The 26,763-nt window shown below is 58.0% G+C and overlaps 2 protein-coding genes across 3 annotated transcripts; one reads left to right on the forward strand and one right to left on the reverse strand.

Annotated features, from left to right (window-relative positions):
- Positions 1 to 445: 445 nt before the first annotated feature.
- On the forward strand, positions 446 to 10,492 carry MOG (myelin oligodendrocyte glycoprotein). Of its 2 annotated transcripts, none has more exons than XM_013050663.2 (8): positions 446 to 860; positions 1,908 to 2,255; positions 6,366 to 6,479; positions 7,704 to 7,724; positions 8,044 to 8,064; positions 9,346 to 9,462; positions 9,592 to 9,607; positions 9,840 to 10,492. In XM_013050663.2, the coding sequence occupies exons 1-7, from the start codon at positions 779 to 781 to the stop codon at positions 9,597 to 9,599; spliced, it is 711 nt and encodes a 236-aa protein (XP_012906117.1). In that variant the 5' UTR covers positions 446 to 778; the 3' UTR covers positions 9,600 to 9,607; positions 9,840 to 10,492. The 2 variants fall into 2 exon arrangements, with proteins under 2 accessions (XP_012906117.1, XP_004781916.1); XM_004781859.3 differs by having other exon boundaries at positions 449 to 860; positions 9,587 to 9,607.
- A 67-nt stretch (positions 10,493 to 10,559) lies between these two features.
- Positions 10,560 to 19,628, reverse strand: ZFP57 (ZFP57 zinc finger protein). The gene is made up of 4 exons (XM_045073935.1): positions 13,588 to 19,628; positions 13,087 to 13,213; positions 12,569 to 12,655; positions 10,560 to 11,855 (listed from the first exon to the last, which is right to left on the reverse strand). The coding sequence occupies exons 1-4, from the start codon at positions 13,804 to 13,806 to the stop codon at positions 10,585 to 10,587; spliced, it is 1,704 nt and encodes a 567-aa protein (XP_044929870.1). The 5' UTR covers positions 13,807 to 19,628; the 3' UTR covers positions 10,560 to 10,584.
- Positions 19,629 to 26,763: the final 7,135 nt, after the last annotated feature.

Below are 26,763 nucleotides of genomic sequence, written 5' to 3' on the forward strand. Positions count from 1 at the left end.
AGGACTTGTCAGTGGACTGTGGGCTGTAAGGAAGTTTAACTTTTTTTTCCTTTGCTCTCGTTCTCCCCGTCAGCGATGCCGCTGGTCCTACTCTTCATGGAGCTACTGAGTCTACGGGCAGGAAGAAGGTCTCACTTCTCCCTGTGACAGTGAGGAAGTCAAAGCATGATGCCAAGGCCGGGAGATGGGCCCTGCCGGGGACTCCCTCCTCCACGCTGGCCTCTCGGAGCACAGGCAACGCTCAGCTCACGCCCTTCCCAAATGTGTTCTCGGGGAACGGGCCCAAGCGATCCCGCACACATCAGAACGGAAGGAAGGCAGCCCGGCCGTGTGTCGGAGAGAGGGCAGTTAGAGGTCAGGGAGATTGCCGGGCTTCCCCTTCCTAAAACCCACAACAATTCTTCCCCCTTGGCAGACAGCAGGAAGAGAGGGCTTGAAGGAACCTCACAGACCATAGGACAGCCCTTCCTGAGGCCCAGCGAGTGGTCACCCCCAGAAGCCCCAGGAATGCTGGGCTGCAGGAGGGGCTGGGGGGAGCCAGTACCAGGCGGCCTCTGCTCCAGGCCCTGGTCACCCCCTGGGTCAGTAGTCCTTTTGTGTAAGTGCCTGGTGGGGCTGACTCGGCCGTTCGTGGGAGCACAGCTGTGGCACAGCCTGGAGGAGGCCGGCCTCCTGGATCCTCCCTCAGGCTTCGTCAGAGGCAGGGGACATGCACCCCGAGGGCCTCTGCTTGGCCTGACCCTGCTGCAGGGACGCTCTGTCCCCAGTCCTCGCGGAGATGGCTAGTTCGTGGAGGTCCTGCTTGCCCGGCTGCCTCCCCTCCCTGGTCCTCCTCCTCCAGCTGTCCTGCAGCTCCGCAGGTAAGACTGATCTTTATTTCTGCCTTGAGGCGACCCTGGGTTCACCTTCAATTCATCCTCAAGGTGCATCGCACATTATCTGTCCAAACCCTGGGTGTGCTGACAGGCTCCCTGCGCGCTTCAGCATCGGGCCCGAGCTCCATAACGCAGCCATAAGGCAGCCCCAGCCCAGGTCTCCTTGAGCTTATCCAGACCGACCTTTCCCGCGTTGCCTCCTCCGACTGATGACTGCGGACTGGAGCGGCCGTCAGGGTGGACCGGGAGGAGGCGGTGCCCGTCCCCTGATAAGTCGCGATCTATGCTGACTGGCCGCGTCCCTTCGTGTCGGAGAGCTCTCTCCCACGGGATCGGGCGCTCGAGTTTTCAGAGGAGCCCTGCTGCCATGTGCTGTCGGGTGCTGGGGCCCATAAAGGAAAAACATCCAGAAGACAGGCTCTCAGCCTCAGGGAGATTCTCCCCTCCCAATAGGGGAGGCCCAGCCCCACTTACCCCTTGAGAAATCCTAGCAGGTGTCATGGGAAACCAGTCTTCCCTTCTAGGAGCTCTGAGTCTGGCTGACAGACACACTCCACGTGGCAAAAAGTTTGGGAGCCTGGGCTGAAGGCACAGAGGAGAGGAGGGAAGTAGAGCCGCCCCAGTGGGGGACATCTAGGGAACAGCGTGTGAACAAGGACCAAAGCAAACCCACCAGGGGAAAGTAGGGAGCGGCTTGGATAGGTTCAGACAGGGCCCACCCCATCCCCCGTCCCAAAAATTAAACTGCAAGATGCCAGGACCACATCCCGTGATGGGACCTAACAGCTGGGCTAGAGAGTCAGCGATGGAGACAGCCAGCAGGAGCAGCTCTGCAGGGTGGCCACATACTAGAACCTTCCTCCCATCCAGGGCGCTCGCACCTCTGTAACCAGGGATTTCCCCTTCCTGGTTCAAGAACTCCGTCTACAAATCAGTGTCTTCTTCCTTGGCTCTAGCACACAGCCCTTCCCAGGACGTGTTTCTGTGTTGAGGTCCCGTGACTCAGTTTTTTTTCTTTGGTGTCTTGGACAGGTCAGTTCAGGGTCATAGGACCGGGCCACCCCATCCGGGCGCTGGTGGGCGATGAGGCCGAGCTGCCGTGTCGCATCTACCCTGGGAAGAACGCCACAGGCATGGAGGTGGGCTGGTACCGGCCCCCCTTCTCCAGGGTGGTCCATCTCTACCGAAACGGCAAGGACCAGGATGCAGAGCAGGCGCCCGAATATCGGGGACGGACCGAACTGCTGAAAGAAGCCATGGGCGAGGGGAAGGTGACCCTCAGGATCCACAACGTGAGGTTCTCCGACGAAGGAGGGTTCACCTGCTTCTTCCGAGATCATTCCTACCAGGAGGAGGCGGCCATGGAACTGAGAGTGGAAGGTGAGTGTTTGAGGGGGCGCGACCTCCCTGAGACTGGACCCTCTCTCAACGGAGACGCCACCCTGCGGCTCACAGCCCCCGCTGTGGGACAGGGGGGTGCGTACACTCACAGCCGGCCAGCTGGGGAAGCCGGGCCTGAGGCAGGGCGAGGAGGCAGCAAATGGCCTGGACCCGGGAACTGCATGAGGGCCGTGCCCCCCGCTGGGGGCTGTGGGGGACGGGCTGCTGGAGGTGGGCACCGAGCTGGGGGCTGTGGGGGACGGGCTGCTGGAGGTGGGCACCGAGCTGGGGGCTGTGGGGGACGGGCTGCTGGAGGTGGGCACCGAGCTGGGGGCTGTGGGGGACGGGCTGCTGGAGGTGGGCACCGAGCTGGGGGCTGTGGGGGACGGGCTGCTGGAGGTGGGCACCTGGGGGCTGTGGGGGGACGGGCTGCTGGAGGTGGGCACCGAGCTGGGGGCTGTGGGGGACGGGCTGCTGGAGGTGGGCACCGAGCTGGGGGCTGTGGGGGACCGGCTGCTGGAGGTGGGCACCGAGCTGGGGGCTGTGGGGGACGGGCTGCTGGAGGTGGGCACCCAGCACAGACGTCACGGTCCCGGCCGCAGGGGTAGCGGATACGGAGAGACGACTATGAGACGGTCCCATAGGGCAGTTACGGGAGGGCGAGCACACACAGAGACAAACATTTTAAAAAATAAAGAAGCCGAGAAACAGAGGCAGCGCCACCCAGAATCGTCCATTCCTGGTTGGTTTTGTTGTCGTTGTTTTGCCGCTAGAGGGGAGGCTAATAACCCGAGAGTGACTTCCAGGGCCAAGCGGACTTTCTTCCTTCCACGTCTGGCTCTGGAATGTCTCCCTGTTTGTTGGTTCTAAAGGGAGGCAGGATTCCGAAGGAGCCCAACTACCCAAGCCCAGCACAGAGGCCCCCCCGGTGGGTGTGGGTGTTTTATTGGACGAGGAACGTGCCCGGAAAACGTGCTCCAAGTAACGACACAAACGAGCAAACGTGTGAAAGAGAGACGCTCCCCTCCGAGTTCGCTCTCGGGAGTGTTCGGATGAGGGGGGTTTGGGCATTTGCTGTTCGGTCCCCTCAGGTGGGGTGCGGGGAGGGAGCCCTGACTGCCACTGCCCTTGGCTGAAGAACAGCGTCTCAGGGTCCTTCCGCGGCTCCGCACGCGCTCGGGAGACAACCCGTCGCTTCTGTGTGTCGCGGCCAGAAGATGGCCTGGTGTGCGCGGTAACAACGCCCCAGCCTGCAGGAGGGCGTCCGGGCTGGGAAAACGGCTTTGTGCGCCCTGCGAGGCCGGGCGCACGGCTGGCCCGGCTCGGGGCCTGGGCGCGCGGCCGTGTCCTCGCGAGGACGGTCAGGGGCGGCGTTCCTGCCTTCCCGTCCGGGTCTGCCTCCCCCAGCACAACCCCGTCCCCAAGGACAGAAGGAAGAGGGAGCAAGGGAGGGAGAGAGGAAGGAAGGGAGGGAGAGAGAGAAGAGAGCAGGCAGGGGACTCGGCCAGGCGAGGGGAAGGAAGAGGGGAGGAAGGGAAGAGAGAGCGAGAGAAACGAAACCGCCTCCGGGCACGGTGTTCCCTGGGTTGAGGTTCCACGTCCCAGCCCGGGTCCTCCCAGCTCAGAGTCTGCGAGCCTGAGTCTAAGGAAAGTGTTTTACCCGTAAACAAGGGACCGCCCCCTCGCCGGGGAGCAGGAATCCCAGCAGCTCGAGGACTGAACTGCAGTGACTGTTAGAGCAGAGAATCACCTCCCCGCCTTCTCTCCAGAGTCTTTCTCTTTCTTTCCGACGTTTTTTCTTGCATTTTTGTGATTTTACTACCTATTTTCTCTAAGCCTTTCCTCCTACGCTTCATTATGAAACTTAAAAGCATCCCAGAAGCAGAGAGACGATCACAGGGAGCCTCGAGGGTCCCACCCCCTTTCTGCGGCAGTCACCCACGTGGACAGACAGACTGCCAGTTCCCCTGACCCGCTCATCTCCACCCTCCCCCACTGAATTACCAGGGCAAATCCTAGGCATTATTATCATTAAATCACTAAATGTGCAAGAATGGGTCACTCAAGGGCACCGGGCTGACTCCATCCATGGAGCACGTGACTCACCATCTCAAGGTCATCTGGGGTGATCTCAGTGACTCTTGATCTCAAGGTCACAATGGGGGGGTGAGTTTACTTGGAAAACAAACAAAAAGAAAGTACCACTTCTTTTAAAAGGGAAGAACTCTTTTAAAAAACCATAAACACGGGCGCCTGGGTGGCTCAGTGGGTTAAAGCCTCTGCCTTCAGCTCAGGTCATGATCTCAGGGTCCTGGGATCAAGCCCCACATCGGGCTCTCTGCTCAGCAGGGAGCCTGCTTCCCTCTCTCTCTCTCTGCCTGCCTCTCTGTCTACTTGTGATCTCTCTCTGTCAAATAAATAAATAAAATCTTTTAAAAAATAAATAAAAATAAAAAAATAAAAAACCATAAACACAATATTGTCAACCTGTCTTTTAAAATTAACAAAAATTCCCTAATATCCTCAATGCCACTCTCTGTTCAAATTCCCTTGCCGGCTACCCAAATATATTTCTAGAGCTGTTCAGTTTGAGTCAGGTCTAACCGAGATCCACAGGCTGCTGTTTGCCCTGTGGAGTTTCCCACGCTCTAGCTTTGCTGGTCCATCCCCATTCTGTTCTACACAGTGCCCCATCTTTGTGTTTCTTGTAAACTGAAAGAGAAGTACAACCAGGTGTAACTTACTTTTCCAAGCATTCGTAGGTGATGCTCTCTCCTGTTACTTTCCATCAGCAGGCCCCTAATGGCTCCTTCTCTCCCGTTTTGTGATTCTAGCACTTTGTGAAGGTATACAAGTGTGCAAGTCTGTACCTGCAGGGAACTTGGGGTAAGAACTTGGAGAGCAGAATTGGCTACATTTTCTTCTGGGGCACATCACAGATAAGAGCCTTAACCTGCAGCTCGAAGGATTTGGTTCCTACCTAAGAAACCCTCTCGGTCCAGTTGCGTGCTGTCCCTTGCTGTCTCTTGGTCCGTGCCCTTGATGGCCCTGTCTTTATCTGTCCCAGGATAGCAGAGAACAAGATGAGGTGGGCTGAGCCAGCTGGACACACTGAGCTTAGACAGGCAGAGCTCTTGGGCGTGGATGAAGGAGATTCTGGAATGGCAAGTTCCAGGTGGGGGCAGAGCCAGAGCCGGAGACCACCCCCATCCGTGGTCCCACACCACATCCCCTCAGTCATCAAACCACCCTAGGAGGGGTTCATAACTGCACCGGGGACGTCAACGGACCCCTGTGCTCTCTCTTTTTTTAGGTAAACTCTGTTCCCAATGTGGGGCTTGAACTCACAATCCTAAGATGGAGACTCCTGTTCCCTACTGAGGAGCCAGCCAGGAACCTCCCTGGCCTCGGCCCTTCTGTTTTTACCCTTCCCAGAGGGATCTTTCAAATGCATGAAATAAAACATATTTGTACTGAAACACGGCTATCAAAATGTTACAAGATATGAAGTGGCCCTGAGAACTACTGTAATTTCAAAGTAGTGATGATAGGGGCACCTGGGTGGCTCACTTGTTAAAGTAGTGATGAACCAAAGTGATATATTTTGAGGTTTCTGCAAACCACTCTAACATGGTATGAATATATTTGTGGGTTTTCTTGATGACAAAGTCAGATTCTCTTCATACTATTGTGGCACGTTGCCTACAGACCTGCTAATGGGAAGAAATGCTAAATTTCAGTTCAAAGATGACTAAAAATAACTCCATTTGGTTTTCCCCTCTAACTGCAGGGATCCTGACTCCCTAACCCCCACCCCCGGCCCGGCTCAGGGTCAAGCTGTGCTCTAGTCTCGTGGGACTGTGGCCCCCTCCTCCAGAGGGGTGGTCGTGGGTCAGTGCGGTCACCCCCTGGCACCCCCCCAACCCCCCCACCCCAGCCCGGTGCGCTGTGAGGACCTGACCTAAGTCTCTTAGCTGGTTCCTAAACTCTGTAAGACGGGCCTCGCCCGCGGGGAGCCTTCCCGGAAGCAGACCCGCTTCCCCCTGGGGCTGTGCCAGGGCCTCAGGATCAGTGCGGGGCCGGGGCTGCAGCGCTCCTTCTGCCTTCCAGACCCCTTCTACTGGATCAACCCCGGCGTGCTGGTCCTCCTCGCCGTGCTCCCGGTGCTGCTGCTGCAGATCGCCGCGGGCCTCGTCTACCTGTGCCTGCAGCACAGACTGAGAGGTAAGGGCTGGAGGGCGGGCCGCCCCCCACCCCCGGGAACGCGCTCGGAGCTGGGCGGCCTGGTGCCGAGTTCCGAGGGGCATCGGGTCCAAGCTGCGGAAGCCGAGTCTACGCCTTACCGCGCGCTTGCACTTCTGCAACGGGTCCCCGCGTTCCCTGCGCGGCGGGGCCGACCTGCAACAGCCCGTATCACCGCGGGCCTCCCCGCCAGGCGCGCGAGGGTCAGCAGTCCCGCGAGCGGACACACCTGCCAGGGGCGGGGCGCGGGGCTGTCCCCGCGGCCTCGGGACCGCACCTGGGCGCTTCACGCCGCGCCAGAGTGAGCGCAGGGCGTCGTCCTGCCCCTTCTCTCCCAGCTGTTCCGAGCCACGGCTCCCGGGCCCTGGGGGTCTTCTCTCCCCCGCCGGTCCTGAGAGCAGAAACCACAGGGGAGGGCCGGGGTGTGCGAGCGGGCGTCGGGGTCCTCCCCGCCTTGAACCGGCCCCGGGTCCCGGCGCCCTACTCCGCCCGCGGTAGAGAGGCGGTCAGTCCCCCTGGCTGAGCGGAGGGGGCGCGGGACGGGTGGAACCCCGGGCTCGCGGGGGCAGCTCGCTCCCCGCCGTCGGGGAGGGGGTGTTGTTACGTCCCGAGTCTCGGCAGCACCGTCTCCTCCCGATCCCCACGCTCGCGGCTTTACAGGTACTAAGTGCAGCCCAGTGGGGGTGGGGGGAGCCAAGGGCACCGAGACCCTGAGGCGGAGGCGCAGAGCAGCCGCAGTTCAGGTGAGGGCACCTGAAGCAGGTCGGGGCACTGCTGCCCGCCCCCCACCCCGGCTCCCTGCGTTCTGCATTCCTGTGCTTCCTGCCACCCGCAGCTCGGAGCCTCTGCTCTGCAGTCCACCCGCTGCCTGAGCAAGGCCCGGGCTCTGCCGTCCACCCGCTGCCTGAGCAAGGCCCGGGCTCTGCCGTCCACCCGCTGCCTGCGCAAGGCCCGGGCTCTGCCGTCCACCCGCTGCCTGCGCAAGGCCCGGGCTCTGCCGTCCACCCGCTGCCTGCGCAAGGCCCGGGCTCTGCCGTCCACCCGCTGCCTGCGCAAGGCCCGGGCTCTGCCGTCCACCCGCTGCCTGCGCAAGGCCCGGGCTCTGCCGTCCACCCGCTGCCTGCGCAAGGCCCGGGGCGCCGGCGGTGGGACGGGCCCCATGTCCGGCCAGGGCTGGACTAACAGCACTGCCTTTCTCTACCATAGGAAAGCTCCGCGCGGAGATCGGTGAGTTTTCGTCGCCCGCCCTCCGCGTTCCCTGTCTCCCCTTCGGCATCTCCGACACGGTCCACGGTCCTCGGTCAGGACCGTCCCCACGCCCCAGGCTTCCTTCCGACGAACTCCGCTAGTATTTCGGACCCCGCGGCCAGCCAGGAGCTGTGACCAGACTCCTTCCTCTGCCGCAGCCGGGGCAGAGTCCATCAGCTCCCCTTCCTCCAGGGGCGTTCCTCACTCCTGAGTTTTAAGTGACCGGATTGCAGAGGCTCCGAGGGGAAGGGGTCTCCTCTGAGTGCCCCACTGAGTCCCTCCCTCTGTTCCCTTTCAGAGAACCTGCACCGGACGTTTGGTAAGTGCCAGGGCCCGGTCAGCGCGGTGTGGGTGAGCCCCAGTCGGCCGGGGAAATAAGAACCCTCGCTCCCAGTTGGCCTCCTGCCTCTGCCCTTCCCGCTGCCTTTTTGAGGAAGTCACGCTGAGATGTTGCTAGCAAGCGCTCCTGTGACGCCTCTCCGGGCCACGCACTGTACCCTGAGCCTGGCCCGCCGACCCCTGCAGCAGGGAGACCAAGGCGTCTGTGTGCAGAAATTATGGGGGGGAGGTACCCGGGCCCTCCCAGGCATGCTGGCCACCCAGTTGGGGACAGGACACCAACATCATGGAGGACCGACGACTTATGCATCGTTGATGAAACCCACATGATAGAAGTGTCCTTAGGAGCACAGAACAAGTGACTCTACGGGACTGATCAGGGAAGGCTTCCTGGAGGAAGACACACCAAGCCCCTTTACAATGTTGGCCCTTCAAGACTACAATCCCTGTCCTTTTTGTTCACTGCCATGTCCCCAGTGCTGAAGGAGCGTGCCTGCAACAGAGGGGCACCCACATCCCCGCTGCACGGATGTTGCAGAAATGCTAAGATGCCTTAATGCAGAGCACAGAGGGTCGGTCGCTGCCCTGAGCAGCCTTCCTGAACAGGGGGCACCCCCCCTAGCACTTAGGACTCCCATCAGCGTGCAGACCACACACCCCGCAAAGGGAGGAAAGTGATCTTTGGTGGATTCAAAGCAAAGGTACTACCTTTCGGTACCATGAATCTCCTGGACATTCTGGTGAAACCTACGGACCCTTCTCCAGAATAATGTTTTTAAAAGGGTCACAGATAACAAGTACAGTTGCTGAGAAAACCACTGAAGTACAGGCATCAAAACATAAACCCATCTGTCATATAGTGACAAATGCTTCTTCAAACAACAAAAACACACTAAACAATGTAGCAGCAGGTCCAATAATTTTGTCCAAATATTGATAGATATTTCCAGATTTCAGCAACTCTCCAGCGGGAATTAGAGTTTATCTGTGGTTTCTCTTGGTAACAGGGTCATAGGTACTGTTGATGACTGGTTTGTGGCCTCCATTTTTAATGGAAGAAATGCTCAATTCAATTAAGGGCTGGTGAGAACCGGGATCCCGCACCGTTGTCACTGGAGTTCCCCAGATGCCTGAACTCTGCACAGACAGAGCTGTGTGTTCCTGGGCCCATTCAGCCAGTTAAGAAGCCCAACAATACGCGGACTGGGGGGAGGGGGCAGGGGACAACCTCTAACCCAGTTTGTTCTGTGGTCATGCTCAGACCCCCACTTCCTGAGGGTGCCCTGCTGGAAGATAACCCTGTTTGTGCTGGTGCCAGTGCTCGGACCCCTGCTGGCCTTGGTCATCTGCTACAACTGGCTGCACCGGAGACTTGCAGGTGTGGTGGGGGGGGCGGGCTCTCAGTGGTGTGGGGCCGCTACAGAGCAGGGGCGGGGGGGGGGGTGCTGTGTGGGGAGGGGCGGGTCATCTTCCACCAGTCATGGATTTTTCTTTTTTTCCAGGGCAGTTTCTTGAGGAGCTAAGTAAGTTTTCTTCTCCCTTTATAAGCTGAGAAGGGAACCCCAGGCAGGCAGGGAGGAGAGGTGTGGGTCGGGGTGGCCATCCCTCACGGCTGCCGCCTGCAGGGCCTTCCCTCCGGCCAGCCAGAGGGGTTGCGGAGGGCCTCGAGGCCAGGGGATTCCTGGGGGCCGTTCCTCTCGGCGGATCAAGGCTTGGTAAACACAGATTCGTCACGGTGTTTCCTCCTCCTTCCAGGAAACCCCTTCTGAGCGATGCTGCATCCTGGCCAGCCTGGAGGGCAGCCTGGTGGCCCTGGCACGGGCTCCCAGGGTGTGGCCTCCACCCGCCGCACTCTCACTGGCCTCCCCGCCACAGGGACATCCAGTCTGCATTTCCAGGAAGGCTGCGTCCTCTTCTCCCGTCTACCTCCCCCCCCCCCCCCCCGCCCCCGTCGGGCTGCCCACCCCGGCCACTCGCCATCTGCTGCGGCCAAGCAGGCATTCCTCTCTCGGACCGACGACACCTGTGCTGCTCAGGAACGCAGGCAGGACTGAGACCAGCCGCCTCCCTGCCGCCGATTCCTGTCCGCCAACATCGCCCATGGGGGTTGTTTCTTCCCCAGCGTCCATCCTGAGGGGCAGAGCTGAGGGGTGTGGAGGCTGCCGGGGAGGAGCAGGGGGAGCGAGAACCCTGGAGCCCCCTCCCCTGCCCCCTCCCCGCCCCGCGGGCAGCAGCAAGGGCCGCATCCGAACACCGGCTGGACTCCCCAGTTGCAGGGATGGGACCCCCGACCCCCCCACCTCCTTCCGCTCCCCTCTTAGCCCTACCACAGCCGCCACTGTCTTCTCAACAATTACCACTTGACGGTCGATCAGACACAAAGAAAATGGCAGGTGCTAATTAACGTACAGGAGTTTCCACTTCTCATGTCGTCTTTTCAGCATTTCCCTGGTCACCCCTCCCCCCTCCTCCTGCGGGGGCCCCTGACCCTGCCAGCGCATCAGCAGAAGCAAGCACGAAGGGGACCTCGGTTAGCGAGGCCTGGGCTCACCTGCTCTCCCCTCTCCGGCGTCCCCCCCCCCGCCCTTCTCACCCTCTCCCGGGAGCCTGAGTCCCGGGGCAGGTCCATCTCCTTCCCTGACAAAGGGGGGGCATCATGAAAGAAGCTAAGCCACTGGCCCAGGATGGCCCAGCACACCTGAAGGTTGCCCAGACACAGGTCCTGGCTTTTGGAGTCCCCCCAGTGACCCAGGAGGCTGTCCCTGTCCCCAAAGCAGACATCACACACTGGGCAGCGGTAGGTCTTCTGCCTCCAGTGTGTCTGCTGGTGTCTGACCAGCGCCAACGATGAGCTAAAGGACTTGCCACAGCGGAAGCAGCTGCGGGGCTGCCCTGAGACATGGGCCTGCTGGTGGCTGGAGAGACACGCTTTCTTGCCGAAAGTCAAAGGACAATGGAGGCAAGAGAACACCTTGAGTCTTGAGGGCTTCGCTGGGGGGCCGTGGGGCCTGGGGTCCAGGCAGGGGGCTCTCGGGCTGGGCGTGTGCATCCTGGTCCCAGGTCCTGGGGCTGCTGCCCACAGTCTCACAGTGGTCACAGGCTTCCCATCAGTCCCTGGCTGCGTCCTGGCCACAGGACCCTGGGTTCCAGTGGTGGCTTCTCGGGCCCTGGCCGCCAGGGCTTGAGTCACGGCCACAAGCTTCTGGCTGGACCCCTGGCTCCCGTCGGTGCGCTCCTGAGCTCCGGCGCCTGGGACGGTCCCGATGGGCTTCTGGTCTCCGGCCACCCGATCCTGGTTCTGGTGTGTCTTCTGGTGGCGTCTGAGCTCGGACCGATCCCGGAAGCACTTCCCACAGCAGGGGCAGGAGTGGGGCCGGTAGCCCAGGTGGACGCGGCGGTGGCGACTCAGCCCTGACGCGTCGCAGTAGGTCTTGTCGCAGAGTGGGCAGCAGAAGGGCCTGTCCCCGAGGTGTGTGCGCCTGTGGTAGCCGAGCTCCCTTGGGTTTTGGAAGCCCTTCCCACACTGGCCGCACCTGCTGGTCGCGTGGGGACTGTGCACGCACGGGTGGCTGAGCAGGCTGGCGCGCTTGCTGAAACTCCGGCCACACGGCGGGCACAGGAAGGGCGGCCCGGCCTGGGGCGCGGGCAGCGCAGGGGTCCTAAGTGTGGGCGCCGGGGCCACAGAGGCTGGGCCTGTCCCTCCACAGGCCAGGGCCTCCTTGTCGTCCGGCGGCCTCTGCGTCTCTTCCTCGAGTGCCTTCTTCCCACTGCCTGCGGTGGAGGAGGGACAGGGACTGGCCCCATCAGCCCCATCCCCCCAGCGCCCTCCTGCACCGCCCCCAACACGCTGGCTCTCCCTAGAGCACCTCACCGGCGGCAGGCAGGACAGACCTCCGTGTTTCCCAGTTAAAAGTGAATCAACATTTAATGTGAAAGTCTTTCAGCGGGAGCGGAGATGACAACTTTGGCCTATAACCCCATTTCTTGAAATCCATTTCCTCTCACTTGCAGTATCTCCCGCTCCCATGACACCCACAGGGGCCCTCCTACGTCGTACAAATGGGGACACCCAAGGGAAGGGCAGTGCCTTAAATCACGCAGCTAGAACGGGAAGTGGTGCCCGTGGTCAGCCCTACCAGAAACCTCTCTCCTCCTGTCCCAGCTCAGGAACAGGTCTCAACTGGGGCTCAGCATAAGCTCATGTCCCTTCCTCCTCTGTTCTCCTGAAGGGGACACAGGCAACCTAGAGGCACCCCGATCCCTGCGGTTGCAGACATCGGCTTGTCCTGAACAGTTACACATGCCCACAGGGCCAAGGGACGCGAGCACAGGGTCTCAAGCCCTCCTGTGGCTCCGAGTGGGGCCCGGTGTGAAGGATGCAGGTTGGGCGAGGACGTGCTCGGCCCCGGGGCTCCGAGGCAGCCTTCTACCCGCCCAGGGCCTGGCCTGGACCCTCACCTGCCCTCCTCCTTGGCCATGCTTACCGGAAGGGAGGCCTTCTCCACTTGGGGGACGGAGCGGGAGCTCGGCTCTCCACTGCTTTTCTTCTTGCTCAAGCTTGATGACCAGATCTGGGGTAGACAGAAAGATTCTGACGGGAGCGGGAAGGGGACAGAGAGTGAGATCCCAGGCTTGGCTAACTTCTCCCACAGCCTTGTTTTAAGGACTTAACGTGGGACACTTGGGAGCAAGGAGGCACCCTCCTAACGGAGTCCCTGGCTCCCGGCCGCGAGCAGTGCAGTGAGCACTGCTGCGTGAAGAGCTACAATTTCAATGTACCCTCACGTGCCGAGTATCATCTTTGCCTTTGTGCGGGCTTACATCTCTTTTCTTCTTACCCTGAGCTTAGTGACCTAGGTCCTTCACAGCTGGAAGGCAGAGGAGGTCCAGGGTCAGGAAAGCAAGCTGTGAGCCAATCTACCTGCTCAGGGAAGCTGGCCGTCCCAGGGTCCTGGGGGGTGTCCTGGGCAGGGGGCATGCTGAGGGAACCCCAGCCTCTTACCCACGGACAGCAGGTTTCTGAAGGTCTCGGCCATGACGTTCTGGTACAGGAGCCTCTGACTGGTGTCTAGACACACCCACTCTTCCTGCGTGAAGTTCACAGCCACATCGTCAAAGGTGACCGGCTCCTGGGAGAGCAGGGGGGACTCGAGTTATCCAAGCACAGGGTTTACAGAACCGACTGAACAATAAACGGCGGAAGGAAGGAAGGAACAGGAAAGGACAGGCACAAAGCCAGGGATGTGATCTCCAAAAGGAGAGGAAGGAAGACAAGTGAGGGGGTGTGTGCACGAGTAAGGGGGCCACTCCACGGAGGGCTGCAGGGTGGGGTGGAGGCGGGGGCCGAGAAAAGCCTAGGCCACCTCTGCTCGCAGGGGGCTGTTCAGCCTGGAAACGGCTGAAACCCCGTGTGACCACGGGCCAGACCGAGGTCAGAGGACGGAGCTCCGGAGCTCCGGAGGCTGGCAGCCGGTCCGCACTCGCTCTGGCCGGCTCTGCTCACCTGCAGCCACGGCTCCCACCAGCACGCTCTGGCTGCGGCTGCCCGCTCCGCCTGCTCCGCCACCCGCAGGGGCAGCTTCTCCTCCGCGCTGTCTGCTTCCAGCGTTGTCCACGGCCCGCCTGGCCCCCAGGGCTGAGGGGACCCCCTCCTGGGGCTCTCTGGGTCCTGGTCACTGTGCAGATGGAGAGGCCATGCAGAGGCCTCGGGGAAGTTTGGCATGGCTTCCCGGGATGGATATACCTGCTCTTCCTGGTTGGGTTCTGCGGTCACCCTCTGGTCCCTCAAAGGGCAGGCTACAGGGTTCAGGGACTCGTCACCGGGGCTCCGCAGCTGGTGTGGGGCTATGAAGACAGGTGCCTTCTGCCCGCCCTGCCTCAGCCTCTGGCCGGTGCCCACCGCTCCCAACCTGAGGTCAGAGAGAAACAAAATGCGTCACCAGCAGGAAGAGAGAGCGGCAGGGCTCCCTCAGCGGGTCAGGGACACCAAGAACAGCGGAGGCCCTGCTGTGTGCCGGCACGGCCCGGGAGGTCGGAGTAACTGACCCCACTTCGTGGCACTTCAAGTGCGGAGACGCCGAGAAGCTCGTCCACAGCAGAGTCAGTGTCAAAGCCTAGGCTCTCCCCCTGAGGACAGGACGGCCGTGTCCCCGGCACTCCCTCGGGCAGCCGTGCGGAATTCTGCAGACAGTGCAAACCGCCTCGTGCAAGCTGCATCATTTTGACCGCGTCTTACAAGACAACGGGAAAGGACAAATCTCTAGACCCCATCTAGTGCCGAACATCATGGGATTCTACGGACTTTCACACGCGCTTCTGTGAAGGAATCAGAAAGGTCCTCGGGAAGACTGACAGGATAAGCAGCCCACAGAGAACACCGAGGCTCCGGTGAGCCCCGCACTGGGGCCACTCGGGGAGCTCCGGCCGAACCCCATCTCCTTGGGGGACAGCTCTCACCTCACGTCTCCTTCTCAAGGTGCAGTCCCTTGAACAGCTCAGAAAACCCACTGGCCTTTTTTTTTCACTCTCCCTGGACTGGTGGTGAAACAGAGAGGGGCACTAGACAATGGCGTTAGCTGGATTGCTGAAGAGGAGGCACAACCCAGCCGCTGTGCGAGATGTCGGGTGGGGACCATCCCCTACCCTGCGGCCTGCCGGTCCCCCACACAGCATTGCTGGGGTGCTCAGGAAATGCCCCGGTCCAGATTGTTAAGTCACCGTCTGGTCTGGGGACGGAAGTGCTACTGCCGCAGGCTCCTGGAACCTCCCAGCGCACTCGGCACACCCACACCCCTCAGCGGGGAAGGTGGTGGCCCCGGGGACCCGCCCTTCCCAAATGCGAATGCCCCGAGGGAGCCTGTCGCCATCTTCCCGTCCTCGTGTCTGGGACCCAAATCCACTGTCCGCAGCTCCGCACAGCAGTCCTGGGACCAAGAGCCCCAACGCCCCTGCCAGGCTTTGCGGAGCAGCCAGCAGCCCGGGCTCCCACTGCCGGCGTCAGGGGCCCTCCGGCTGGGCCAGTGAGGCCTCCCGCGGGCAGGCCGGAGCAGAACTGTGCACCGTCGCGGAGACGGTTCACTCCCGCGGGCTGGGGCCGAGGGGTTCCCATCCATCGGGCCGGGGCTGCGGAGGCCTGAAGCCCCTTGGCCCCGAAGCGTCTCCTCTGGGATCCCCGCTTTCTCAACACCGGCCAGAGGCCCCCCACGGTAGCCAGAGAGGTGGGTGCCCCGGGCCACACCCCGGACACCCAGGTTTTCCCCCAGTTCAATGCCCGCCGGCCTGCTTCAGGCTTGGGGAGTGCGGGACCAACACCCTGCGTTTGCCTCCGTCCCTGCAAGCTCGACACCCCGCTGCCCCACTCACCCGCGGCGCACTGAGGACAGGGACTGTGGGGTGGGAGGGCAGTGCCCACGGGCCCAGCGCCGGCAGCAGCCCCGCTCTCCCAGCCCGGTTTCACCGTCGAGGTTTCACCGTCGCGCTCCCTGCCCGGGGGCCCAGCCACGGCTGTAGACCTACCAAGGTCAAGAGAGTTCGGTCCCAGCAGTCAGAAAGGAAGAGAGCCCCGCCCCTCAGCAGCCCACCCTCCTACCCGTAGCAACCGCAGGTCCCACCTAGCGCCGGGATCTGGATTTGTTCTTGAAAAAAGAGGATTACCTCCGATTAAAACTCACCACCTCCAACCACAGCATCTAGAGCCAAAACAAGACCCAGAGGGGAGGTGGAGGCACACAGCATCTTAGAAAGCGAAGGCAGGGGGGAGATTCCACCCCTTGACCGAAATGCTGCAGGTAAGGGAGCGCGGGGAGGGCCCGGCCCCTTACCCTCACTCAGTTCAACCTGGCTCAGTGATTTTTTTTTTTTTTTTAATTTATTTGACACGGGGTGGGGAGCAGAGCGCACACGCTGGCGGAGCAGCAGGCGGAGGCCGACGCAGACCTCCCTGAGCAGGAGCCCGACGTGGGGCTCCGTCCTGGGACCCTGGGTCACGACTGAGCCGAAGGCAGCAGCTTCCCCAATGAGCCACCCTGGCGCCCAGGCTCGGCCACGTACATTGATTTTAATCAGTCCAATGGGTATCACGTTCATTGTTTTCCATGTAATTTGCAGTTGATGTGAGAAACAAAAGAAAAAAAAGCTAAGTTTCCTTACTGCCTACAGCCGGGTGGCCCGGTGACCTGACCTTGAAGCAGTCAAGGGAACTTCCGCTGGGACATTTCGCTAAGGGTAAAAGGCAGCCTTAGCCCGACCCCAGGATCCTGTGAGTCTACTTTATACGGAAGTTCCTTTGGTAAGTTCCTTTGTCTCTGCCCCCAAAATGTATGGCAGCCCTCATCCCCCAAGCCTGTGGACCCTGATATACATCTAAAGGGTCTCAGGATGGAGTTTTCACTAAACAGGAATAAGCGCCCTTTCCCAACAATAGCTAGCTCCCTCAGAGTCCTGGAAAACTTGCTTCAGAATCACCTTGGAGGCCTGTGGCTGTCCCTGGCCCCTCCCAACTTGAAAATATGTGATGGGCCCCTGTCCCAGTGCAGCTCTTTCTGCCCACGGGTCCTGTCCCCGGGCTTTAATGAAATCACTTTTTTTGCACGATGACGTCTCAAGAATTCTCTCCCGCCCACTGGCTCCAGAGCCCGGCAGGCATTCGCTCGCAGCTCAGGACGCCCCCACATTCCACTTTGTGTTATGATCACCCTTTATGTTCCACAATGGCATGGGGTTTTACAATTTACAAAATAGGTTTGCAAACATGCCTTATGTGGAGACTTGTTATTCTGTCTGTGCAAGAAGGAAACAGCCCCTGGGATGCGGAGCCTTCCCACTCCAGGTCTGGAACTCAGCAACAACCAGGGCACCACTTTGGCAGTCATCTGAGGATGTAATGGGAGCCGTGTTTACAGAGTACTTCCTCTCTCCCTTCCTCTTTCCTTCCTTCCTTGTCTTTCATTAAGACTTGATTTATCCATTTGGCAGAGAGGGAGAGAGCACGAGCGGGGGGAGCAGCAGGCCGAGGGAGAAGCAGGCTCCATGAGTGGAGTGCCCGATGCAGGACTCGATCCCAGCGCTCTGAGATCATGACCTGAGCCAAAGGCAGACACCCAACAAACAGAGCCACCCAGGTGCTCCGATGAAAGTATTTTGTGAATCGGAACCGTTGCCCCAAGTCTTTCTCGTTCAGAGGCTACAGAATGGAAGACGCCTGCTCCATTGTACCAGTGTGCCGGGCTGTGGCAAGCACTCGGTCACGGGGGCTACCGTTGGAGGAGCTCATCTAGAGGACGTGACCACCCGCTGACCCGAGAGCAGGCCCCTGGAGGTCCTCCTCTCTCCCTCCCTGTCCTTGGAGTGTACACTGCACCCACCATTTCCACAGTGAGAGGTGTTTCAAGGACACGGTCTTGAGAGAGTAAGCTGTTGTGGAGACCCTCTGGATTGAACACCTAACTCAACCCAGTCAAGGCCTCTCCATAAACTTTTAGGATTGTGGTGGGCAGGAGCAGACACCTGTCTCATGGGCACCCACAACAAGGGTAATACGTGAGCTTCCTTGCTTATTAAAACTGCCACGTACCCATCAGGAATGGTCTGCCTTTCTCTTGAGTCTCTCCTTGCCCTCCACGTATGGGCTGGTTTGAGGTTTCCCCTGGGGCATCTCCGGCAGTTCCAAAGCAGCAGCTGCAAGTGGCTGCAGTGGCCGGTTTTGCTGGTGAGAGCCGCTGACGGAGGGAGGCAGCCTGAGCTCGCTGGCACCCTCGGTTCTAGACCCAGCACCTTCCTGAAACGGTTGCGGGGTGTCTTTGGAAAGCAGCTTTAGCTTGTTCCTGGGCTCCTGACCCAACGAAGCCTTTGGACATTCTGGCCGCACAGCCACAGAGGAGGGCGGGTCAGCTTGGACTCCACGTCTCACAAAGTTGGGGGAGCCAACTTTGTGACATGGAAAGGGCAACCTTAAGGATGCAGCTGGCCCCGGCATCTCTGTTCACAGGAAGAAGTGGCAGCTGTCCCTTTGGGGACGGTGTTAACCCCCACTTTGCCATCTGGAGCAGAGCGGCTGGTTCAGCCAGGCTCCCCGGGCCCTGGTCCTGGATCACTGTGGGCCAGCAGGCTGAGTGCTGTCTCAGGCCCAAGCCAACACGAGTCCCAGAGGCCGCTGTTCAGAACCAAAAATGGAGGCTGCCATGCTCCTCGCTGGGCAGAGCCCAGGGCAGTTTTCAGGGCTCTCCCCAGCCCTCCCCTTGATCAACCTTCCTGTCATTTTATGGCCTCCTGGGCTGTCCCAGCTGTTTGGTCTCCACTTGGAAAACTAGGCTGCACAGACACCTCTCTCTGGAGCTGTGAACTGTGGAAATAAATCCAGCTGCTGACCTGCCGTCTGTCCCTTGGGTGGATGCCTCGGAGCAGCCTGCTCTCCGCCAAGCCAGACGGGAGCCCGTCTGCTGAGGGAGCCTGCTTTGGGCAGGACGTTCACCACCACAGACAGGCACACGAGGAAGGGCTCGGTCTCTGATCTGGACTCCCAACCTGCTTGTCGTACAGGGAGGGAAGCCCCATAGCAAGGGGCCCCGGGCACCCCTGCTCGGGTGGACGATGCATGGGACCTCCCACCCTCTCTAGGACCTGTGAGTGCTGACACTTTGAGGGCGCAGTGCGGCTATCCTGGTCCAATCAGCCAACCCCTGCAATAGCACAGTGGCCCTGGAAACTAACCTGTGCGGCGCTTCTGGCTTTCTAGACCGTTGTGGTCTGACGACGGGGCATGGCTTCCGTTGCAAAGCCTCTCAACAATGGGCTGACAGTCAAGGTAATTACTGGATCTTTCATGCTTCCTACCACCATTCAGAGACTGAACAGCCCACACACCTTTGTGAGACAGCCTGGCCGCCCTTGGATGCTACCCCCCCAGCCCCCCGCCGAAGGATCATCTCTTGGCTACCTCCTAATGATCGGGATAGCAGGTCATATGGACCTATTTTGGAAATTCCTGGACATAGTGTTTCTTTCTTTTCCCTAATAAGCTAATAATACCCCCAGGCTGGCCTGACTGGTACCTCCTGTTGGGAGCCATCCAGCCAAAATGGGAGGGGGGCGGTGGTAAGAAAGTCGAACTTAATTCGGCCGCAGCTGCCTGGATTCCCAGATGTACTTGGTCCTAGATTATAAGGGGAATGACCACCTGATTAAGGACACTGCCCACTAAGTCCCACGTCCCATGCAGCCCAAAGCCGGGTATGTAATGGCTTTCTGTGTATTTTGTAAAAAGGTTCTTGTCCCTGCTGTTGAAACGGGAAGGATTCTGATTGGTGTCATGGGACACGCCCATGCCAACCACCAGCTACACTGATGTCCATCACTGTGCCCAGAAGAGAGCGTGCTGTGGTTGGCTGTGACTCGGAGGCTACCAATTCTCTAAGGGGAGGGGGTGGGCATTCGCTTGCCAGAAAGAGACCTTGGGCAAGAAAAAGAGCTAGACCCCCAATTTATAGAACACGACTTTACATCTACAAAAGATAGATATAGGGGCGCCTGGGTGGCTCAGTGGGTTAAAGCTTCTGCCTTCGGCTCAGGTCATGATCTCAGGGTCCTGGGATCAAGCCCCACATCGGGCTCTCTGCTCAGCATGGAGCCTGCTTCCCTTCCTCTCTCTCTGCCTGCCTCTCTGCCTACTTATGATCTCTCTCTCTGTTAAGTAAATAAATAAAATCTTTAAAAAAAAAAAAAAAAAAAAAGATAGATATAAACAGAAAAGAATATCTGGGTATGTGACATGCACATCACAGAAAGTTTGAGGAAATTATTGGCTAAATTGCTTATTCCTCTCAACAAAATGTTCTGTCTATATGGGAAGCTTTAGACAGTTCATTCTCTACTGAGTCAGGATATACTGATTGCCCTGGAATCAAGACGTACTGATGACACAAAGAAGAAGTTAATTGTATCTGATGCATGGCAGACACTTAATATGTCTTATTTTCTCCCTCTACACAACCACCCTTCTCCTCTGCTAGGAGCTTACGAACAAAAATATGATTTATGACAGATGAGGTACAGATGATTCACTATTTGAACTGACAGTAGGTAGCAGGTGAATTTTAGAAAGCCTACGCTGCCACGGCGTTCATCCTTACTCTAATTTGTGAGGCTAATCCAGGGGAAGGCTGTATAATTAGATCTACATAAAACCACGCACCAGTCTTGTAAACTGTACATCCCGAGGCTCCATTTCCAAGCATTTCAACTTTCATGGTTAAAGATACTATCAGACATGCTTTAATGAGTTCAAAGTCCTGTTTCACATACCTGACTCAGCATGAGGGATATAGTAATTGTCTGCTCTGTCTCCTGCTTCTATTTTGGGCTTTTCTTCACTCTCGGTTGGTGGCTGCCCATCCCTAGTGAAACCCAAGTCAGCAGGCCAGTTTTGTGCATCTTTCAAAACTCCTGGCCCAGTCTTTTATCCTGAGTGTTCTGTTTGCTTCTTTTGTACCCTCGGTGCCCTGCTGCAGTTCCTTGAATGGGCTCCCTCGGTTCCCTGTCCGTCAGGGCTACTGATGTCCTTGCTCTTCTGTTTTCCAGGGACCGGATTCCTACCCTCCAGCTGTCCAGGTCTCTTTGATGCTGCCCATGCGCCACGTGCCTGTCAGGTTCTGCCTTGCTCCGTTCTACCCGTAGAGTCCTTTGGATTTAGCTGCGGGGAGCTGACAACCGGGTGAAGGGGGCCTGGGGGGCCTGATGGGCACTGGGGCCAGAAGGCAGGCAGCTTCTACAGACCTCCTAGGAGATCTGGCTTGGAAGGAGTGCAAAGGAATAGCACGGTCGCGTGGTTAGCCGGGAGAAACTGGAGGACACTTGCAGCTCAACAGCAGCCAACTCTTGCAGCTGAAGCCGTTGGGTGGAGAGTTGGCACAGGAGCGGTGCCCCTCCCCACTATGAGAGCAAAGAGGGAGCGGGAGCGAGCCGACAAGGAGACGAGAGTGTGGAGGGCGTCCTTACTGCCTTGGTCCCGAGCCCCTGTGAGGCCCACTACATAAAGTGTTTTCAGATACTTTCTACTGGTTTTCTTTTTTTCTTGATACTCACCTAAGCAAGTTTCTAAGGCCTGCAAACAAGACATGTGACCATGACGTTGCTACATTTCAACATATCACACTTGGCAACATTATTTTTTTAAACGTGAGCGTAGCTGCCCCGTGACATTCCAGTAGTCTCAGGGCACAGCGGTCACCTGACAACCAACCCCACGCCCGGCAGGCGGCGCGGCGCTCAGCGCAGGGGTAGCTGCGCTGTCCCGCACAGTGCTATCCCGATACCCTCGACTGGCCTCCCTGTGCTTTCATCCCTATGATCAACATTATCCCTGTGGGGCCGACTCTTGCCTGGAGTCTGTACAAGAAATTCCAGATCCCTGGTCCAGTTGGAACCCAGTCCTCAAGACTTGTCTTCCCTCTAAACAGATGACCTGGCCTCCTGCTACCCACAGGAAGGAAACTCCTTCCCTCAGTATCTGTGTATTCTCCCTTGTACCTTAGTGCCTGGGAGTTTCTGCTACATTCACGTGGGAACGCTCCGAGGAAACACTACCAGCCGGCGTGCTCCTCCCAGGTTTCCCAGCTTTCTTACCTTCTCGAGCTACACCTTATCAATCCGCGTGATGGTTTGAGGCAGGGCTCGTTTGGGACAGAACTTACCACTGTAAAAACATGATCAAAGAGAAAGCCAGCCACCCAGCTTGCTGCCTGCGTTAAACCTGCCCAAATACTTAAGGAGACCGAGATTCACGACTGTCCTCTCTCGGCAACTGCTTACGAACTTGGAAGTTAAGTTACAAACTTAAGCCGTTCAGTGCGGCTACCCAAGGCTGCCGCCTCACGATTTGACTGCACCCGGCGGCCTCATGTCCCTGCTTTCGGAGAGTTTGCGTCAGCCCACTGCACGCGTACAGAAGACCTGTTACCATGGCTGGGGCTTCTCTCGTAAGAGCGAAAACCCTCTGCAGACGTCCTTGTGTTACGAAAAGCAGGTAGTTGTGTGAGCTGGCGCAGAAACGGCATGGGGCGGCAGGTGCGTTTGGGAAATGGGTCGGGCTTTGGCGGATGTCCGTGGGCTCACGCTAGGTTCCACAGGAACACTCTTCCTTCAGAGCGCGGGTAGGGAGGCCTGTGCTCTGCGTGAGAGCAGGGTCGAGTGATCATCAATCTGTGGGGGTCACCCCCAAGGCCAGCGGCGTGGGGTGCTGTGGACGGGGCTGCACGGGCTGGCGGTCAGCCACACACTCCACCAGGCAGGGCTGGTCACCGTCAGAGACCTTTCCCAATATAGCCCTAAAGATTATTTTAGGCTCCAGCCCATTTTCTGGCGACTTGTTTGAACGGTTCTGGCTGGATGAGAGCTACAGTCTCACACCTTCGGTACCAGGGGCTTTATACTTTGTGGCATTTCCTGATCCATTTTCACCTTCTACAAACTCCACTTCTTAGCTCAGTAGGGGAAGAAAACCAGTAGAAGGACATTTCGTGATATCACAGCCTTCTATGCTACAAAGCCTCTCATTTATCCACTGGAACAACTGGTGAGGAAAGTTTTGTTGTCTCCGTTCTAGACCCACACCGGCTGCTATGTGGCCATGCTCGGGCCTGAACAAACCCCACAACTCTACACTCTGTGGGGCTAAGTCCCAGCGTGCTCAGGGCTGACAACCTACTCTCCATCAGCAGGTAACAGAGAAAGCTCACCGCCGCCTCACCTAGCGTCCCTGCAGACCTTCGCTCCCTGACCTCCTCCTCCGGGAACCCTTTATTCAGACCTGAATGACACTTTAGTTTATGCTGCTGCCAGGTGCCTTGACAGGAAGGCACCAGAGAAAGTTCTAGAAAGGGGATGCATCAAGTCATGAATTTTACTGAGGGGTATCAGAAAACAAGTAAACAAAGATGTATCAGTGCCTCCACTCAAATACAAGAAAGGCTGACTGTGCACCCGGGAGGTAAGAAGTGGTTAGAACCAGCTGAGTTTGCACTCTGGGGCCGGGCTCTCCTGGACGCTGCTCTGCTCCCCGCAGTCAGCAAACATTCTTCGTGCTTTCAACAGGCCGGGGCGCCACCACAGCGCCGTGAGAACCGCACAAGCTCCGGGCTCACCTGACCTTCGGCTCAGTGCGTGGTCCCAGGGGCCTGCGGGGGGAGTCCCACACCGGGCTCCCTGCCCGGCGGAGAGCCTGTTTCTCCCTCTCCCTCCGCCGCTCCCCCTGCTTGTGCTCGCTCTCTCTCAAGTAAATAAAATCTTAAAAGAATACAAGACAAAAGAAAAGCGTCAAGTGTGACTCAGGCTTTAAGGGTGCTTGGCTTGGGGTAATTACGGTGCTGCTCATACAGGGTCCGGGAGATAAAGGGTGAACTGTGTGTCAGGCAGAGATGATGGAGTCAGGTTAGCTGAACTGAGTCAAAAGCCGACTTTTACTCCATAGCTGTATGAGCTGGGAAACTGCCTTGCAATCAGCAGTTGCTTTTCTACTAGATTTGGAGGAGAAAGAGGGGGCAGCTGACCTCACTAATGTGTCCAGCACTGAAAATCCTCGTGGTAAACAACCACTTAAGTTGTATCCACACCCAGTGCAGCACTTGAACTCAGGACCCTGAGAGGAAGAGTCACGGGCCTCCCGGTTATGTGGGACTTATCCTCGCCCCGCGGATTTGGGTTTCCACATCCCCTGCCCCTTGCGCTCGGGCGATACAACCGTGCAGGGCAGAGGATCTCCCACGGGACACGGAGACGGAAGGCCAGAGACACAGTCTGCAGGAAGCACAGCGAGTGGAGGGCGAGCACAGAAGAGCCCCGTCACCCAGGAACGCTCCGCGGCACACTGCCGATGTCCAGCAAGTGAACTGCTGGTCTGGGGATGGGGATGGGGGTGGGGACCACAACTGACGGAGAATGCTCTTGGGGCAGTCCTCACTCATTCTCTGTGCACCAACGCTCACCCCTACCTTCCCAAAGTTTTGCTATATGGTAAGAAAATGAACTGGAAATGAAAGGAAATCCGTAAATCTCATTCTGCTTGGGATGAAAATTCTCGCAGTGCACACGTTTGTCTTCTGAGTCATCAGTGAGGGTTGGGGGACATATGCTTGGGAGGGTGAGTCCAGTTTGCATCTGAGCGGACCCAGACCTTGGGAAGACACTGCTTACATGGGCTGTGTGTCCTGTGTCTGCCCTCCTGGCTCTGCCGGGCGGGGCTCGGGGCCCCTCCTTGGCACAGCACCGCACAGGCCTCCATCCTAACCCTGAGCACACGCAGTGTTTGGGGCTATCTATGCCATTACTTGTGGCCCAGTCAAGGGCCGGGACCTCTGATTCACTCACAAAACCTGGCCCACAGGAGGCTCTCAAAGCCCCTCACACAGACCGAACTGTAGGGCACAAGCCAGACGTGGAAGACCCGGTCAGTAGCCCCGAGAAACGTACAAACAGGAACTGAAAGACCACCGACTGACCTACGGCAACCTCAAGACAGCCGCAGTGGGCTGGGCGCAGGGCCTGCGCAGCGGCGGATCCCAGTTCCTTCCTCAGTGTCATTGCTCAACCGCATTCGGGCTGGTGACACCCGACGTCAAGGATTCGCCAGGTGCAGGAACACGAGAGAACGGAGTTTTTAGCCCAGAGCTATCCGAAACTTCCGTATCTGATGCAGACACTCCGGGGACGGTTGGGAACTAGTACTAAAAACAAGAGTTCACTTAAGACACGGGGTTTTATTCTCAAAGCACTGAAACTCTACTAGTCTTTCATTTTTCCTATCTGGCTTCTCAGAAAGGGTGGCATGGTCAAGAATTTTCTTTGATGTGGTTTTATGACGGCAGGCACTTCTTCTCTATTCTTTTCCATGAGGATATTCACTTTAATCCGGCTTCTACCGCGAGGCTGGAAGAGGGGGTACGCAGTCACACTTTCAAGCTCTTTCATCTCTCTCCCTGCCCTCCCGCGCCGCTCTCGCTCTCGTGTCGGCAGCTGGCTCTGGGTTTTCCTCAAGACTCTCTCCTTGCGCCTTTGCTCCGTGAGCGCTCTCCCCCGAAGCATGCGTTCCTGGTGACCTTCGATTTGCGTCTGTTCCCTCTCGCTTACCTGCTTTCTTCTCTGGGCACTCAGGACACCATGCTCTTCGGGCACAATTTTGGGGAACGTTGTCTCACTAGGGGGCCGTGGTAATTGTTTACCTGGTTTGTTCTTAGACTCTCTGACCCGACCCACTCTCTGAATGTGCCTTTCTATGTGTTTCACCTCTCTCTCCGGAACCAAGTAATACTGCTTTGGTCTCTCGAGCCTGTGGGTCGTCTTCCCCTCCAATCTCGTCTTGGCTTCATGGCCTGTCCCTTGCTCCTTCATCATGTCCATTATTCTCTTATTATAATAAGACTCCGCTTTGGCCAGCCAGTGGTCAAGAGAAAGAGCTTGCTCCCTGCACAATGTTTCATATTCCTCGTGGTACTTCCGAGTTATCAGCTGTCTTGCCGCTGCTGTATGCACGCCACCCAGATTCTGTCAAAGTGAGGCACAGAATTTTATAAGGTGACCGTCTTTTTAAACACATTTAAACAGGAGCTGCACCTCATCAGTGACACTGAGAAGATTTGCAGTCTCTTGTTTACTTTGGTGTTTAACAATTGTGATCTTTATTCCCATCACCCCAGGCGAAACTCTGAGCTCTCAGAGTTGAATCACCCACCACCGACATCAGTAACTACTTTTTAAAAAAGAGAGTATTGGGCATTTTGAACATAATACTCTGTTTTGCAAGTATGGATATAGCTAAACACATGTGCCAGGGTAGACACCCTCTGGGGAGGGGTCACCTGAGCAGGATTTGAAGCCTAAGGCCCCTTCTCCTAGTAACTCCAAACTGTACAACGTGAAGATTATTTACCAAGATTTTTTTCTCCAGTGGGGACTGCTGACCTACAGCAATCCTAGGGTCTGTAGAGGTTTTCGCCCAGGCCAGACTGGAAGACAGAGAAAACAGAGGTAGATCAGAGTGCGGGAGGTGTCAGAAACTATCTACTCACATACCGACTGAACCAGGGTAAGCAACTGTTTTGGTCAACGCCAGGGGTATGTCCCCTCGGGAAGAGAGATCCTGCTGTGAGGATCTCCTCCTCCGGGGAATTTAACAACAGCATCTAATCCTTTCACAGAAAGTAGGCTCGCACATCTCCCGTGGACTCAAGGGGAACCATTCGGAATCGGGAATCTGGGCCTGGGAGAGGGAAGACGCAGACTCCTGGGTGTGGCGCTGGGCAAGCTCGGCTGGGCTGGACTGCTCTGTCTCCTGGCCTCCTCTGTCTTCCGAGAGACTTCCAGAGTCCAGAGCTCTCGGTCCCTCCTCTCTCTGCAGCTTCTTGGCCCTGGCCCTCTCCGCCTCTATCAGCACATACAGCATCTCTGCCTTCCAATGTTTGGTTCTGAGATTATGTGATCACCCGCCCCTCTGCTTCCCTGCCTTATACTGCCACTTATCCTTCATCGTAAATCCACTGTGAAACTGTTCCCTGCTCAGCACCTTAGGGTGGGAATTTGTGGCTACGCCCCCTTTTTTATGGGCCAGGCTGATGGCAACACAAGTGAAGCCTGCCAACTTTTTATGTGTCATCCCTGGTCTAATCTGAGTTTACTGTGAGGTCGTGTTGAAGCC

The sequence above is a fragment of the Mustela putorius genome, unplaced genomic scaffold (genome assembly GCF_011764305.1).
Source record: "Mustela putorius furo isolate JIRA1106 unplaced genomic scaffold, ASM1176430v1.1 tig00537295_pilon_pilon_pilon, whole genome shotgun sequence".
NCBI classification, from domain to species: Eukaryota; Metazoa; Chordata; class Mammalia; order Carnivora; family Mustelidae; genus Mustela; species Mustela putorius.

Excerpts from the sequence above, each read along its gene's own strand:
- MOG (XM_004781859.3), top strand. The coding sequence starts at position 779 with ATGGCTAGTTCGTGGAGGTCCTGCTTGCCCGGCTGCCTCCCCTCCCTG. Across the intron at positions 861-1,907 it reads GCTGTCCTGCAGCTCCGCAG|GTCAGTTCAGGGTCATAGGA; the intron begins GTAAGACTGATC and ends TGTCTTGGACAG. Across the intron at positions 7,725-8,043 it reads AAAGCTCCGCGCGGAGATCG|AGAACCTGCACCGGACGTTT; the intron begins GTGAGTTTTCGT and ends GTTCCCTTTCAG.
- ZFP57 (XM_045073935.1), bottom strand. The coding sequence starts at position 13,806 with ATGCCAAACTTCCCCGAGGCCTCTGCATGGCCTCTCCATCTGCACAGT. Across the intron at positions 13,214-13,587 it reads GGTGGGAGCCGTGGCTGCAG|GAGCCGGTCACCTTTGACGA; the intron begins GTGAGCAGAGCC and ends CTGCTCTCCCAG. Across the intron at positions 12,656-13,086 it reads CAGAAACCTGCTGTCCGTGG|ATCTGGTCATCAAGCTTGAG; the intron begins GTAAGAGGCTGG and ends TGTCTACCCCAG.